Consider the following 16,944-nt stretch of genomic DNA (forward strand, 5'->3'; position numbering starts at 1 on the left):
GAAGAATAAGCAAGCAGGATCCAACCTGGGCCAGCAAAGGGAAATAAAGGGAAGAAAATCTTCACACTGAACTGTGAGCTCAGTATCTGCACGTCCATCACAGGCCTGAATTTTTCTAACCAATGGACTTGCGGAAGCATTTGGAAAGAGTCAAAGAAATGATGGACAGGTATCTGACATCATCAGAGTTAAGTCCCTAAACACGGGGCCAACTGGCCATCCTGCTGTCACGAAGCCCACTACAAAGCTGGTGAACAGCTTTGCGGGGCCTCACTTTTAAGCAGGAAAAGGCAGGATCAAATCACTGTCCCTTCTGGGAATACTCTAACACAGAACAGGACAAAATGAAACTCTAACCAAAAAAATCCTTAGATAAACAAATACCATCTAGACAGCAGGTAAACATTTCATTCTTTTCTTCTTGCTCTTTTGTTGTTAGTGCTCACCCTTAAGAGAAGTCTTATACTGGAGCCCAAGGCAATTTTCTTGTCTCAACTTCCCAAGTGCTTTGAACATGTGTGAGTTAGTATGTTTAACTTAAGTTAAACATGATTAATAATCTTACAAGATAAAATATGATAAGATCATATAAAATCAAATGTGAGACTAAATGTGCTGGTTTCTTGTTTGCTTTTATGTATCCTTATTCCTTTGTTCTTATTGTCCGGGGTGGGGGTGCAGAGCACGCATGGCACTCACATGGCAGGCAGAGGACAACTTTCAGGAGGTGAGTCTCTGGTTCCACTGTAAGTTTCAGGAACCAACTTAGTCATCAGGTTTTGGCAGCAAGGCCTTTACCTGCTGAGCCATCTCACTTGTCCAAGTGCTTGCTTTTAAGAAGCCATGTGAGCAAAGTAAAGCTTTCCACTGGAGAATAAAGCTGTGAAGTCCAGGAACAGGGCAGACACAAAGAAAATTCCCAAGGTGCTGAGGAAGCTCTCTAGTCACCACTCTGAGCAAGGCCCAGCAGGCAAAGGTATGCACTGAGCACTAAAGGGGACGCTGCAAGAATGTGGACAGGAGAAGAGGATGGACCAAGGACACTGCAGAAGGAATGTCTGCAGGGGAAGAGGATGGACCAAGGAGACTGCAGAAGGAATGTCTGCAGGGGAAGAGGATGCACCAAGGAGACTGCAGAAGGAATGTCTGCAGGGGCAGAGGATGGACCAAGGAGACTGCAGAAGGAATGTCTGCAGGGGAAGAGGATGCACCAAGGAGACTGCAGAAGGAATGTCTGCAGGGGCAGAGGATAGACCAAGGAGACTGCAGAAGGAATGTCTGCAGGAGAAGAGGATGGACCAAGGAGACTGCAGAAGGAATGTCTGCAGGAGAAGAGGATGGACCAAGGAGACTGCAGAAGGAATGTGCGCAGGGGCAGAGGATGGACCAAGGAGACTGCAGAAGGAATATCTGCAGGGGCAGAGGATAGACCAAGGAGACTGCAGAAGGAATGTCTGCAGGAGAAGAGGATGGACCAAGGAGACTGCAGAAGGAATGTCTGCAGGAGAAGAGGATGGACCAAGGAGACTGCAGAAGGAATGTGCACAGGGGCAGAGGATGGACCAAGGAGACTGCAGAAGGAATGAACCCTTAGGAGCACAAATATTAAATCTGTCAAGCTTGATGAGTAATTGATGAAAAGTGAATAGGAAAGAAATCCAAAGAGAAGGATGTTTTGAATGTGGACTATCTCCCTTGGGCTCAGGTTGGAACAGTGGGTGCCTACCTGAGACAGTTGTTTGGAAGGCTGCAAAACCTCTCTGAGGAAGTAGTCCACTCAGGTGAATCTAGCAGCTTTACACCCTGGCTTCACTTCCTTTTACTCTCTGCTTTCTGAGTACAGATATGATATAACCAGCCGCCTTCCCGCCCTTATGTGATAGATACTTATATAAGATACAATGCAACTTGGAAGAAAACAGTTAAATATATGGAATTGAGGGCTAGCAAGATGGCTCCGTGGGTAAAGGTGCTTGCTGCCAAACCTGACCACCTGAGTTCAATCCCTGGGATCCAAATGGTAGGAAAGCGTGAACTCTTGTAGACTGTCCTCTGACCACCACTCCCATGTCATGGCACACATATATCCCTCCCCATCCAAAAAGGCACACACATACTTCAAATAAAAAAAATATGGAATTTTCAATGAATGAATAATTGGAATAAAGTGGATGTAAGTTCCTCAGAATGAGATAAAAGAATGTGTATCAGGAACTGAACTGACTAATTTAAGTCCAAGCTCTGCCACTTAATGACCATGTGACCCAGGGTAAATTGCTTGATCCCCACACTGCAGTCTCTTCATTTCTGAACTGAGAATAGTAACAGTATACACCACTTGAGACTTTATACTGACCAAAGGATAATCTACAGAAAATAGTTTAAAACAATGCCCAGTGCAATGCTCAGTAAGTATCAGCTACTTTTATTTGAACAATGCTACAGCTCACCAATCAAAATGACAGCAATCCACAATAGCCAATAGGTACAATCTACTCCAATACCCTAAAATTACTATAAACATCTAACATATCTTTATTATAAATAGAAATCTTTCTGATTTAAAAAGAATGTTCATCTCTACTGTCACATGAAACAAATCCTAGATAAACCAAAGACTTGTAGATGTAAGAAGATGAAAAATAACAAGAGCCAGAATATGGAATTCATTCTTTTCTATTTTCCTCCTCATTCTTGGTATTGGTTTCCTTTATTGCTAAGTAAAACACTTTTTAAAAAATTACTTTGCCATTTCCAGTTCTGAAAAATCTGTTTCTTCCATATAATTATAAATAATAAGCATCTTTACTAAACAAACTCAATTTGAATATATCTTTGGGTTTTCATACACAGAAGGCAGATATTTAGAGAGGACGGTCATGTAGTTATGATTTCTTCATTTTGGTATTTTATTTCTTCTACTTGTGCTTTGGTCTGATGCTTGGTGATTCCAGTATTACCTTCACTCCTATCTTTGATTCTGTGAAGTTTTAAAGGCAGATTAACAATAAACATTTATGATGCATAAATTATTACCTTGGATTTGGTATCTCTCCAAGAATTTCATCTAGCTTGTCGATGAAATGAATAAAATCAGACAGCCCTTTCACATGTGCCCACAGAGGATTTGATGGTGATGGTGCATATCCTTTCCCTCCAAGCTGTAATGTCCTGATAAATGATGTGGCCATCTGTGAAGGAAAATGGATGACTCTGTAACTTATAATGATGTTGAAGGTTAGGCTACAGTAGAGATCTTAAAGCTGGGTACATTTATATAATCCTAGGTATGCAGCACCAATGAAGCACACTTCAGGGAACATGTCACATGTTGAGGAGCAGATACTCTCCGGAGCAAGTGTCACATGGACCCCATCCTAGGTAGGGTGAGACCGAGGGCAAGTAGCTGGGGACGAAACTGACATGCCAGGTCAGATGACAAAGCAAGGATAAAGGAATATGTTCATATTAAGAGCAGACCTTTGACTATACAGATTTTGTTCATGAATATAGTTTCACTTATGTGGATAATTAGCTACTGAAATTGTTACATAGAAGAAATCCATTTCCACTGTCAACTACTCCATTGTTTCCAATGGGCGCAAACCTTTATTTTATCTTTGCTATGAAATAAGACTTGTATCAGATAACCACTAGATCCCGCCAAGTTTCACATCCCGGGATAAGCAGTTGAAAGAACTGTCTTAACACTGATAAAAATGTTTATGTGACAGCTAACACAAGAACATCTCCATCAAAAAGAGGAAATGTTCCAAAAACAGCATCTTCCAAATCACCTTTCAAAAAGCACATTATAGAATATCAGTAATTTGTGGGAAAGTTCTATGGCAAAACAGCTTGAGGAATCACAGACAAAGTCACAAGGTTACTGTTTATAAGACATAAGGAAGTTACTTCACTGAAGGACTTCTCAAAGCTCCTGATACACAGACACGCATCATGTAAACATCACGTATGCTATGTCTGACGATTTTTGCTCTTAGAAATACTTACTCAAGAAGAATCTATTGAAGCCAGGCACAGTAGTACATGTTTATAACCCAGCATTTGTGAAACACAGGCAAGGGGATTGAGAATCTGTGATCAACTTGGGCCACATAGCAAGGCCTCTCAAAGTAAAGAAAAGATAGAAAAGAAGGAAGAAGAAAATAAGAGAAAAGAGGAGAAAACCTGTACATTTATTTATTAGGGGTAATGGTGTATGAAATATATTTTTGTAGGAAATACCATTTAACAGAAATTCTCACTTGATAAACTTGGAAGACACAGAAAAAATTAAAAATCAATGGATTTTTCAAATATGAAAATAAAACATAAATTAACTACTTAAAATTATTTCATTATAATTACAAGTCCTGAAAATGCAAGCATCCATACCAAAAACATAGACAACTGTTTCTCTCGAGCAGCATGCTTCAAGTTGGTGAAGGCCTCTCTCCCCAGTCCTCGATCAGGGATGTTGAGAACATAAGCCAGGGCTAGGTCATTCCTTGAATTCACTAGCAGGCTCAAGTATGAATAGAAAATGTTCTTTGCCAGTAACCGTACCTGTACAGTAAAGTATTCATTATTTTCTTTATTGCAATTGTTCTAAACCTTTTTTTTAAATATGCAGTAAGAAAATATAGAATCATGTAATCACAACACTGCATCCCATTCTTTAAGCAAAAGAAACAGCCAGATAAACTGGAAACAAATTTGACAACCAACATAGTCTTTCTTACTGAACTTAATAACAAGCAAATACTATTGACAGTGGTTACTGGAAAATTACCCTTACAAAATGATACAAAAGGATACATCACAAGAAGGCCTTTCTGGTGAGAGTTCACCTTTCTTCCCTGCATAAGCCTGCCAGGCAATAACAGCCAAGGACACAGTCACCAGAACCTTAGAGCAGAGCCATCTTGCCACTGGACCCAAGTCTACATTCTATTGTGATGCCAAGCACAGAACTAAACTTAAAGGCTTCAGTTTCTGAGAACTACTAGATAATGACTTTGACATAATGAAATAACAAAATGACAAAATGAATGAAATAAATGTTTAGAAAACAATGAAATTTATTGAGTGTTGATATTAACTGACTTCCAGAAGTGTTAACAAATTTAATAAGAAATATATGTCATATAAAAACATATTAAATATAAAAAATAATCTTAAGAGTTTTTACAGAATTATAATAATCAAGATAGAGATATATATTAAAAAAAAAAAAAAAAGACAGATAGACAGGTCAGCAGAATTTGAAAAGACTCCAGAAGCAGATAGACAAAGAAACAGCAACAAAAGTACAAAATAGCAACAGTATCATTACTGGGACTGGGACAAGAGATCTCCAACATTCATATGGCAGCACATGAACCTCAATCAAAGCTCATACCTTTTATGTAAATGAGCTCAAATGGATCATAAATTTAAATTTACAATATAGCTGAACAGCTTTTAGAACAAAACATAGGAGAAAATCCTTACATTCTAGCATTGGGTAGCGAAGTTAGATTTGACACCAAAGCATAATCAAGAAAAGGAAGGAAGGAAAGACAACTAGACTACAGCAAAAATAAAAACTTTTCATGGACTTTCTTTGTGTTCTTTTCCTTTCAACTACGACTACCACCTACAGATCTGGAATCACTTGTTTCTGGCTCTGTCATATTATATACAGAATGGGCTTGAAATCTAGCCCATTCCTTCAGATAACAGATTTATAGATGCTGAGCTCAATTCATGGTCAAAACAAGAAATTCATAAACATTCCAATAACATCAGAAATCTGAAACTCCATAATGTATCCTCTCCAAACTCAAGGAAAGTATTTTCTTTATTTAAATCTTCTTAGCCCAGTGTAAGTGGTAGAATAGCTCCTTATTGACTGTTGGCCAAGGAGACTCCCAAACCCTCTGAACAATACTTCTCCCGTTTGCCTACCAGAACTAGAGAATCAGACCCTATCACTGAAGACACAACACACTTTCGTTCAAACTAGAGCAAAACTACTCATTAGTCCTTGCATAGTTCCAGAAGGTACTATGCAGTCTACTGGTAGGGAAAGGTTATCAGTGGTCTTACTTAGCAGTATCATGCTACCAAACAGACATGCTAGGAAACATGTACACGCAGGTACAATGGTGCTGGTTGTCCGTTATAGGTGTAACCAGGCACTTTCCAACTGGATTTGTGACTCATATTACAGAATGGAATTCATGACTGGTACTATAAACCTGGTCAAAAGCCTGTAACTAGAGAGGTTGTAAGGCCAAAAGAGGTGGGAAAGATCTATTGCTGTCATTTTACTAAACATATATGGTATTATGTTGTCAAACCACCTTCTAAATATTTGTGTTTGTATGCACAGACTAGTGCTGCTCCTGGCCTAAGTCAGAAAAGTGGCTCTTTGCAAGGAACAACAGTGTGTGTGTGTGTGTGTGTGTGTGTGTGTGTGTGTGTGTGTGTGTGTGTTCGAAGCCAAACTTTAAGCTTCCACACCTACAAATTGCTCGTTATGGCTTACAAATTCCATTTCTCTGATCTATGCTGCTGGGCAAACACTCACTGGGGAAAAGCATCTTGGAGTCTTCACAGACGGAGGGCTTCTTCAAGCTCTGGCTGCAGCTGGACCTGCATCCCTTTCATTATGGTCAGATAACATGGCAGTTATGGTTTCTGTGCTCTTGTATGTGCAAGTGAGTTTTTAAAAGGCTCCTTGGAAAAGCAGTCCATAAATACAGTTATGACATCCAGAACCAAGAACCCAAATTGAAAAAATCCACAAGACTAGAGCTTTAGCAAGACATCAAAAATGGGAGTACTGTTCCATTTGCTTAATAAATTGATTCTGCCCAAAGTCTCCTTTCTTACTGAGATGCAAATATCCAACCATAATTTGAAGTCAGGATTTCTAAACAAAAAATTTTGCTTACTTTCCTTGCTAAAAATGTTCCTGGCTAGCTCATAAATGCTTATGTGTAATGACAAAACATTCATTAGATTAAGAATTTTTTATTTGCTTAAAGACCTGGCAGGAAACCTTTTCATATGCTCCACTTTGTTACCTCAGAATTTCTAAAGCAATAGTTTAACACTTTGGGGGATGAGGGGGAGTAGGGTAAAATAAAATAAAATAAAATAAAAAGTATTTCTTAAATCCATCCATGTGAAGATTTTGGTGTGCCATTAGTAAATGTATCTGATAATCAGAATATACCTTTGCAAGTCTGCATCCCCAAAAGTCTCTTTAGAATCTTAAGTATACTGATTTCTAAAGCACCTTGTAAGTCAGGCACAGCCTTACAAAGGTCTCTAGAAAGGAGACAAGGTACCCAAGGTGAAAGGGGGAAGCCAATGTCAGCAAGGCTGGGAACAGCTCTGCAGGACAAGACATGCCAAAACAGAGAAGGCGTGCTGTTCAGCTGATGGTTTCTGGAGATGCCAAGTGAAGTGTGTGCATTTTATGACTCTACTTTTGTTGGCTGTACAGTATTAAAAGGTATTTTCTACATCAAGTTTTATAAAAGTAAGTCTCTTTTTACTGTGGGCACATGTGTGCATGCACACGCACATGTGCATATTCATGTGCATGTGTGTGTTGTTTTAAGCTATGTGCAAGCATACAGCACCCTTCACTGTTATAGCACTGTTCCTAAGAGAAACTTTCCAAAGCTAGACTGATGTGCAGAAGAGCATAGCCTTCCTGCTAGTATTGACACTTGACTGTCATGTGACACAAACTCCTTGTGATGTGAGAATATTTATGGTTTCTCCCACCTTCCCTCATTAGAACACCCTTAAAAGCAGACACCTGTCAGGGCCTGATCTCTATAACTGGCTTTGTGTGTCAGTCAGTGTGTCAGAGATGGTGTTTCTCTTAGGACAGTGGGTTCTTTTCCACATTGTCATCTTCAAACTGGTTGTTCTTCCATTTCCATTCACTTCCTCAAAGTCCGGGTCAGTCTGAAAATTTAGGAAGCATCCTTACTGTGGAACAGTTGGCCCTCACTCAGCTGCCTGCTCAGAACATTAACCGGAGCCTTCATCAGACTTTATAGACGCTTTCTGACTTTTTCACACTAAAGGGAGGTTGAAAGCTGCATGCTGTTAATGACTGCCTCTGGTCGGCCTGAACTTTCATGATTATAGAAAATAGATTTAATGAATCATATGTAGTTTGGCTTAAAACAGAATAGAAAAAGAAAATATAACTCAAGAAAGAAGCTACTGTTTTTTGATGGAGTGGGTTGTTTTTTTTTTTTGGGGGTGTGTGTGTGTGTGTGTGTGTGTGTTTGTTTTGTCCTTGTTTTGTTTTTGTGTTTTTGGATGAAATCTAGGATCTCAAACCCAGGGCCAGATAGAGGTTCCACATGTTCTACCACTTAGCTACACCTCAAGTGTCTCCGTGTTTTTAAAATAAAGAGTATTCGTAAGCCTAGAGAAAGGACATCACTCTCTGACTATTTAACCCTTTGTTACAGCCATGTTTTAGAACACTGCTTTATACATTTAAACGCTTTCATCATTTCACACACAAGTCAGTCCTTTTTCTTGAAAGAGCATGACAATTACTGTGTCCTCCTTACAGCATACTTAAGAGAGAACAGAGACACTGTGCTACTGATGTAGGTATAATGCTGGCCATCAAACCTCACATACACACAAACACAGTCTGTAAGAGAAATATCAGAGACAAGATCGATAAGACCGTACTCTGTTCTCGTGTGATATATAGGAACATACTCATTAAATATAAAACATTTATTAGCATTTGTAAATGTTTAGGATAAGAACAAAAAGAGAAATTTAGATAATTAATTTTCAACAAGAGTGAATAGTTATAAAATCCCTACAAAGAATCTGGTATTATGGACAGAAAACATGCATGGTAGGACTGTTTTTTTTTTTTAATACCAGAAACAAGAAAATACATAAAAAAGTCTAAAGGGGCACATAAAAAAAGACACTGGGGTCCCTTAACAGGGCTCCCTCTATTTTAGCATTAAAAGTACAGCACCTTTTAGCACTGAAGGAACAAAGACAAATAGAAAAAGTATTTCTCTAATTTACCTCTTATGTAGCTCTCCCACACCAGCTCCTACATGGGTAAAGAGGTTTAGGCAGTGACCTTCGCAAATTGTATTTACCCCACTAGACAAGATAAAGCTTTGGTAACTGACAGGAATTAATGAAGACATTACAAATCAAAAACTCGGAGCTCTACAAATGCTGAAAAATAACTGATTCAGACAAGGATCATAACTGCGTGTATTAAAAAATCAATTAAGTAAAAGGTTACTGGGAAACAGAATTGCTTAACGTGGTGCCAGAGGACCCTCTCATGGGTCTTTAATGATGTCTGCAAAGTGGAAACTAAGTTTTATATTAGAAAGATCTGCCAGTTCAGGACAACCTGAATTTCTATTTCCTAATATGAAATATTCTATATCACTCATAAAGTTATTTCTTAGAAAATATTAACACTAAATCTCATAGCTTTTTACTAGAGATACAACAAACACAGGGACAAGTTACAGGACAGCAGAGTATTAAGTAAACAGAGGAAGGAAAAGAAAATTAAGGAGTCCCTAAAGATTAAACCATCAGCTTATTTTAGGAACACACGGAGACATTAGACATGGTGCTTATCCTTTTTGATTTTTCCAGGAAATGCATGCTGAAGAATTTCAGGCATACACATGGCACAAAAGTTTGGTAACCTTTAAATAAATAAGACAGAAAAAGGAGACATTAAAAAAAAAAAGTACATCATTAAATCCAGGAAGCAAGTAAGCATTTAATCAGAGGCAATGATAGAATCTGTTCTTTAAGGTGTAATTTGCTTAGCACAAGACTTTCAGAAGACTCAGCAATGTTCCCTGAAAACAAAGAGAAGGATTTATCAAATGTGCTAACTATATTGGAGTAGATGGCCATGAAAGTAGGATTTCAAAAATATGTCAATAAAAGTTTACTGACTTTGCCAACATTCTTGATCTCTCACTGACGGTGATTCTATTAAACACAAACTTTAATAAACATAGCTTAGTTAGTTGAGGTCAGAGGCACCTGGCACACTATACAGCTAAAGGTAAACCTCACTAGGACAACCCTGTACATGGTATGCACCTTAAGTCGTGTGCACAATATAGTCTGCCGTAAGAACACCATCAGTAATGGAACATAGCCTCTCAAGAATCAATCATCAAAACAGTAGATGTGTTACAAAAACAATCTGACAACCTGAAACTTAACCACTTCCCTGGCACCTTGAATTGTGCCTGTGTCTGCTCAATGTCAGTTACCTTGGCCCAAACCATAGGACATAGATTAAAATGACACTCTTATCAATCCTAATATATTATCCTGTGTAAATTCGGCTCTATTTAAATAATTTTAAAACATGGAAAAATGAAAACAAAACAAAAAAACAAACAACCACCAGATTCAGTGATAACCCTGATGAACCCTCAGATTCACTGATAACCCTAATAAACCACCAGATTCATGACCAAGGGGTCCAATCCTACATTAACTGGCTGATGGTGTTATCAGTACCTGCTCGTCATTCTCGATGCATTTCACTGGTGACACTGGCATATGAAGTTTAGCTTCGTCATTTACTCCACACTCTGTGCCAGACAGAAAATCCCGTAGTTGAATCTGTAGGCGATACATGGTATAATAAAAGTACAGGACACAGAATACTATACTCCATAAAATTCTACACATCGTCACAGATGTTCCAGTGTACAGCACTGCTGGACATTTGTGGATGGTTATAAATAAGCATAATATTGTTTTCTACATTCTTCTTCATATTCTCACAAATCCTTTTAAACCATGGTTAGGAAGGGACAGTCTATTTAATCTTTTGTTAAATAACAAACATATCTAAATATAATTTAATAAAGTATAACTAAGGAATTTGATAATATTTGAGAGTCCAAGAATTTTATCAGAATATATATATATATATATATATATATATGTATATATATATAACTTAGATCATCAGTAGACTATGGTTTCTCTTTAGCTAACAGTACTATTTGTTATGACAAACATTTCATTACACCCTCAGGTCTTTTCCCTTCTAGGGAAACTGCTAGCATCCTCATGGCAAGTCCTGTAGCTCTTCCTTGAAGTTCTTTAAATTTACTTTTTGTTAGAATACTAATTTCTAAGTCAATACACATGCTATACTGAGAAATCTTCCTCATAGTTTTCTCTGAGTTACCATGAAAAGGTGTTTTTTTTTTTCATAAAAATTAGGAAGAATAACTTAAAAGTATTTGTTTTTATATCATTACATAACAAGTTTTTGTGTTTATATTTTCATGTTTTATTTGAAAAGTTAAAAGACTTATCATTTTTATAACTGGTATTTTTATAACCTATTAGTAACTATAAGAAAAAATGAGCCAACCTAGCGGGGAGTTCCTAAGTTACAAATGCTGAAACAGCTTATACAGTAAATTCCTACCACACAGTGAACTGGGGTGGAAGAAATACTGAACTATCCCAATGGCTGCTGCCACCAGCCTGCATCTGTTTGCAGATTTCCCGATTTTTCTGAAGGTTGGTCACCCTCCAAAAAAATGTCTCCAATTCTGACACAAACTGGAAGAAATATTTTTCCACCCAACCTGAAGCTTAAAAATAAACCTTCTCACCTGCGTCTTAGAGCATCTTAGACCTCATGTGCCCTTGGCATCTAGTCAATACTGTTTTTCCAACTCAGTTTTCAGTTTCCCCCAGTAACTGCTGATTCCACTCTACCAGCACACTTTTAGCTGCCTCTCTGAGAAGAGCCAGCACACATGTCCCTGTGCCCAAAGAAGGGGTGGAGTAAAACAGGAGAGAAGGATGGGGTTGAAAGTAAAGGTGTTTACAGTATCACTATAATAAAAGAACAAACTTTTTTTTCGGATAAAGTAGGTGTAACAAACATTTATAAGAGTAATGCCAGTTTATATTTAGTGGCCATGTGTCTAAAAACACAAATGTCTATGCCCTGTGTGGACCTCAGAGGCAGTGTCTGGCTGATCTTCTGTGTTAACCTGGATCACTGGTTTCTTATTCTCGATTTCAACAGTGAGCTGATGCTGCGTGGCTTCTTCGAGGTTCTGGAGAAGGCGACTTTCCCACTGCCTCACCCGCTCCATGGCAGCTGCCAGCTTCTTAGGGTCTCGCTTCCCCCTGCGGGTTTTGTGGAGAATCTTGGGTAACGACGAGTTTCGCGACATGGCTGCGAGACACTGTCGCTTCTGCGGTGGTGGTTGGACCAGCAAGGCTAATGCTGAGGTACCTTCCCCAGGAGCCGAGAAGTCCTGCCAGGGCCTTAATTCCCCACAGGGCTGCTTGGAAGCCCTGGAAACGGGCTTCCTTTTCCTAGAGGCAGCTGTGGTGCTGACCTCTGCTGTATGGACAGGGATATCCTGGGAAAGGCGTGAAGACATTAGTCCACCTTCCACACTCGGTTCACAAAGGTTCAGGGTGTCTCCTACAGGTCTCTGGCTACAGCTAAGGGTAGCTTCCTCAGGAGTCCTGTCTTGTGTGAATTTTTTAAAGCGTGGCTTCATCAGGAAAAATGAGTTCTCCAGAGATCAACGTAGGAACCTGCACCCCCGTACCGTCCCTGCAGTCGGACGGTTGGAGCACGTGCTCTAACATCCCTACGTCATCACACAGCATCTCCAGCAGGCGCATCTTCTTTGTTAGGTAAGATCTAACAAGTCTTGTGCTTCTGTTTTATCAGTGAATTTCTGTAAGCATTTGATATTTCTGTGTATTCTAGGTGTTATTCTCCTCTCTAACAGCTCTCTCTTTTGTTGAGAATGCATGGCCCCTGACTCATCCTTGTCTGGCTGATGATCGTGATCCCAGGCTGGGTTGTTGTTTCTCTTAATTGGCGCTCTTCTCTCTTTTCTCTTCTCTTTTCTCTTCTCTTTTCTCTTCTTCTTCTTCTTCTTCTTCTTCTTCTTCTTCTTCTTCTTCTTCTTCTTCTTCTTCTTCTTCTTCTTCCTCTCTCTCTCTCTCTCTCTCTCTCTCTCTCTCTCTCTCTCTCTCTCTCTCTCTCTCTCTCTCCCTCCCCTCTCTGAAATGATGGATTCTACAAGTAATAAACGATAACACGGTCTTTGTGCTACTCTTCGAAGCCTTAGAAGAAAGCAACAAGGCTGTCGGACACCTGCCAAAGTCAAGGAAGTCTCTGTGTTCTCCCAAGCCTTACCAACAGGAAGTAATACAACTAATACTTGGCTAGAGAGACAGAGAACCCTGCTAGCCCACAGACATCTGTTGATCTAGCCCAGAGGGTTCACAGATCTGTGCCTAAGTTCTTCGGAGAGCTACATTTCTGCTGGCCATAGGTCTCCGACTTTGTAGTCCAGATACTTAGAGTTCTTTTCAGGTGAAATCCAACTCTGCCCCAAATCTCCCTCCATAATATTCCAGTTAGAACCCAAAGTCTTGTATGCTCCCAGATGAAGAATTATAAACTAGGGAGTGAAGGTTCAACTCACCATGTTTCCAGAACTACCTCATCTTTATCTTAATTCCTGATAATCTCTGTATTACCCAATCTATAACATATAAGAAACAGAGCAACTTTATTAAGGCCATGAATTCAAGAGCATAAAAATCAGAACAACTGGGGTACTGTGATATGTAACTTTAAGGACACACCACAAATTAATTAGGGTTACATTTAATGTGTTCTTGGAAAAACCAACCCAGAGATATGTTTTGCTATACAATTTTGTTGTTAGTGAAAATTTCCTTAAGAAAGTATCTGATATTTATCAGAGACTAAGCTGTTAGAATTTGAGAGTTTTCTTCATGAACTGCCATCTCTGCAGATTCAGTTTAATGTCTGGAGTTCTGCAGAGATGCTGACATTTGTGGACAATCTCCCACACAGACAGCCTGAGAAGCAGCCTTTCCATGTCCCATGGCTCAGTGAGGAAATGTGTTAGAGAATGCATCCCCCCCCCAAACAACAAACACACAGGAGGAAAACACTGTGCCCAAGATTTCAGGCATCTTCTCTTGTTTCTTCCTACAACTCAGTGCTTACCTATGATTAGCTTTGTACATTAACTATGCAGGGCTGGTCAAAAATCAGCCAAATAGGAAAAAAAAAAAAAAAAAAAAAAAAACAAACAAACCAAACCACAAAACCCTTCTTTCAAGGTGTTGCTCGTGGACAAGAGAAGAGCACGTGTGAATGAGTGCTTGAAGAAGTTATAGCAGGGCAAAGGTCTGCATGCTGCACCAATGAGGTAAAGACAGCAAGCTGCCCAGAGTCCGTTCTCCCTTCCCACTTACTAACAGAGTGCTTGCCTTCACCCTGGCACATTAGTACTCCAAATAAAGAATATTACTACATTCTCCACATGCCCTTTTTCTCCCGTCATTCTCCAGTCCTACCGTCTCTCACAGTGAGTACTACTATCCTGTGCTACCTTGGACCATTCAAGTAAGAATCACATGGGTCTTCTATAGGGAGTAAAATAGCTTCTACTTTCTTAAAACACATTTTTATACCAGAGATTTCTATTATAATGAACTTACCGCTATTACTAATTACCATATAAGGGCTTAGTATCTCACAAAATACAGTAAATAATTCCTAATTCCAAATATAATTATTCAGCCATTACTAACATATACTTATTTCTTTATTAGCACACAGAAAGTATTAAAGTACTTTCAACACTCAAAAAATAAAACCTGTACATACACAAATAGATTTTAAATAATTTATCAATTCTAGTATAAACAAATCTAAAGAATGCTACAGCTTTTAAATTTTTTTCTATTAAATTAAATGTTTATACAATGAAGTCTATTATCTCAGATACTATATCATTATGTCCTCTGATAGTAATATATGTATGACATGTCTACCTAAGAAGCTATTAAACCATGTAAAACAACTGTAACAATTGTTTATACAATACACACCTAATAAACTTGAACATTCAACAAAAAGGAGAAAAGTTGTGGACAGGTAATCTTTGTTCTAATTCAAAAGAAATCTGACATTTGGAATTTATGTCTTTGCCCAATTTTTATCTATTAAGAAAAATGTTCTTATATCAAATAACAATGTCATAAGCCCATCAAAAATATTTCTTTCGAGTAAAAACTAGGCTTTGGGTAGCTAAATTTTCCATTTTTTAACATAATTTAAAAAGCAAAAAAATGATCAGCTTTTTGTCTTTTTGTCTTCACTTTACTACTGAAAACCAAGGCATTTCTCTGCCTCCCACCATACTTTTAAGACTAGTAACTCTATCTGTGGTTTAAAATAAAAGGATTTTAGCTGAATTAATTTTAGAATACTTACCGAGGATATCGTGTTATTCTCACAATTAGAAGTCAAGATGCTACATTTTTTATAAACATCAATCAGATCTAGTGTATTACTATTCTTCAAGAAATCATCATATGTTTTCTTAATGTCTTCATAGTGGTCAACAACTTTCATGTTTTCAATGGGCAAGTTCAGTTTCTCGTGTAAGAAGTACTTCCATGTCAGTAAGACATCACTGAGACAGACTGCAAATTCTCCATTGTACTGAAAGATACAAACAACAGATAGAGGTGAGTGCTTAATGCTTGAAGTCCACTTATCTCACTGATATGAGAAATACAAATAGCAAGCTGCTAAAGTAAACACAAAACCTTTGATAATTTGATAAAATATAAATAAGTAAGCATGTTTGCAGATAAAAAAAAAATTGGTAAATGGGGTTGGGCATGGAATGCACCTTTAATCCCAATACTTGGGAGGCAGAGGCAGGATGCGTGTCAAAGATGCTGTACTCAGCTACAGGGCTTTTACTCTCTTACTTAACATTCCCAGAGCCATGAGGAATTCCCACATAACAGAATATATTCCAAGTACAGGCTTTAAAATCCAGTCTTAGTGTTCAGGTTATTGTTATTAGGACTTGATTTTCATTTTGTTACTATTACAGAGAAAGAAAAGTATGGCTGCAAAACTAGGAGCCTAGAAAGATTTTTGTTTCTTCTCTGGTCCTAAATACACTAAATTATAATGAAGAAGTGCTAAAAATCAAGTTACACTCTTTTCTGTGAGTACTCAGATGCTACTAAGCAGACAAATTTACTCTTCTACTTCTTGGCTTCTGTTTTTCTTGAAAGAACCCAAAAGATTGTGATCTAACTACACTAGTATATAATTGATAAGAGATCCAATACCATTACCAACAGGATTTTATCTCAGTATAAAAGCTTTCCTTAAAGTATCTCCCTGGATAGCCACATGATAAATTTTCAGCAGATGCACTAAAGGTTTGCTTTTCATTCAATGCATTCTTTTTCCATGTTAATATGTAAGATATTAATAATGGTGACTTCTAAAAAGTACCAGCCTTAACTCATTAAAAAATGCTAACTTCTCATTTTCAATTCAGCATGAAAAACAACTATATTTTAGTATCCATATGTGGGTATGTGAAATGGAATATATGCTGCCTTCCACCGTTTTAAGTTTTTTCCAGTTTCTGTGAATACTAAGATTTTTACAATAGTCCCATTTAAAGATGAATAGATAATTATGTAGTTAAAAACTGTTATTCTTTGAAAATGAAATCTTAATCAAGAATGTAAAAAACCAATGCATCCAAAACAAACATTTGAATTATTAAAAATTTCTCTTTATATCTATGATAACAAGTCATACGTGTTATTTGAAATCCAGACTTTAAAACATCTTTAAGAGACCCTTCCTCCACCAGAAGACACTCCAGCATCCAGATCCCCAGATAAATCCCCAATCTGCAGACCACCAACATTCCCCTAGTGTCCACCCAGCTACCTCCAACAGCCCCTCCTCTCCTCATCACCATATCCCGGCCCACACCTCCAGTGGAAGCCCCCTGATCCACTAGAGGCCAC

The 16,944-nt window shown here is 38.2% G+C and overlaps 1 protein-coding gene across 3 annotated transcripts in view; it reads right to left on the reverse strand.

Annotated features, from left to right (window-relative positions):
• Positions 1-16,944, reverse strand: part of Parpbp (PARP1 binding protein) — a 43,616-nt gene that overhangs the window by 21,012 nt on the left and 5,660 nt on the right. For 2 of the 3 annotated variants that reach the window (XM_076919898.1, XM_076919897.1), the window contains exons 3-6: positions 15,368-15,598; positions 10,570-10,674; positions 4,399-4,569; positions 3,037-3,191 (exon numbers count right to left, since the gene is read on the reverse strand). In XM_076919898.1, the coding sequence (XP_076776013.1) occupies positions 3,037-3,191; positions 4,399-4,569; positions 10,570-10,674; positions 15,368-15,598 (662 nt within the window). Of the gene's footprint in view, positions 1-3,036; positions 3,192-4,398; positions 4,570-8,864; positions 9,732-10,569; positions 10,675-15,367; positions 15,599-16,944 lie in introns of those variants that run through there. The other variant, XM_076919899.1, reaches the window with a different exon arrangement.

This window comes from Arvicanthis niloticus, chromosome 22 (genome assembly GCF_011762505.2).
Source record: "Arvicanthis niloticus isolate mArvNil1 chromosome 22, mArvNil1.pat.X, whole genome shotgun sequence".
NCBI classification, from domain to species: domain Eukaryota; kingdom Metazoa; phylum Chordata; class Mammalia; order Rodentia; family Muridae; genus Arvicanthis; species Arvicanthis niloticus.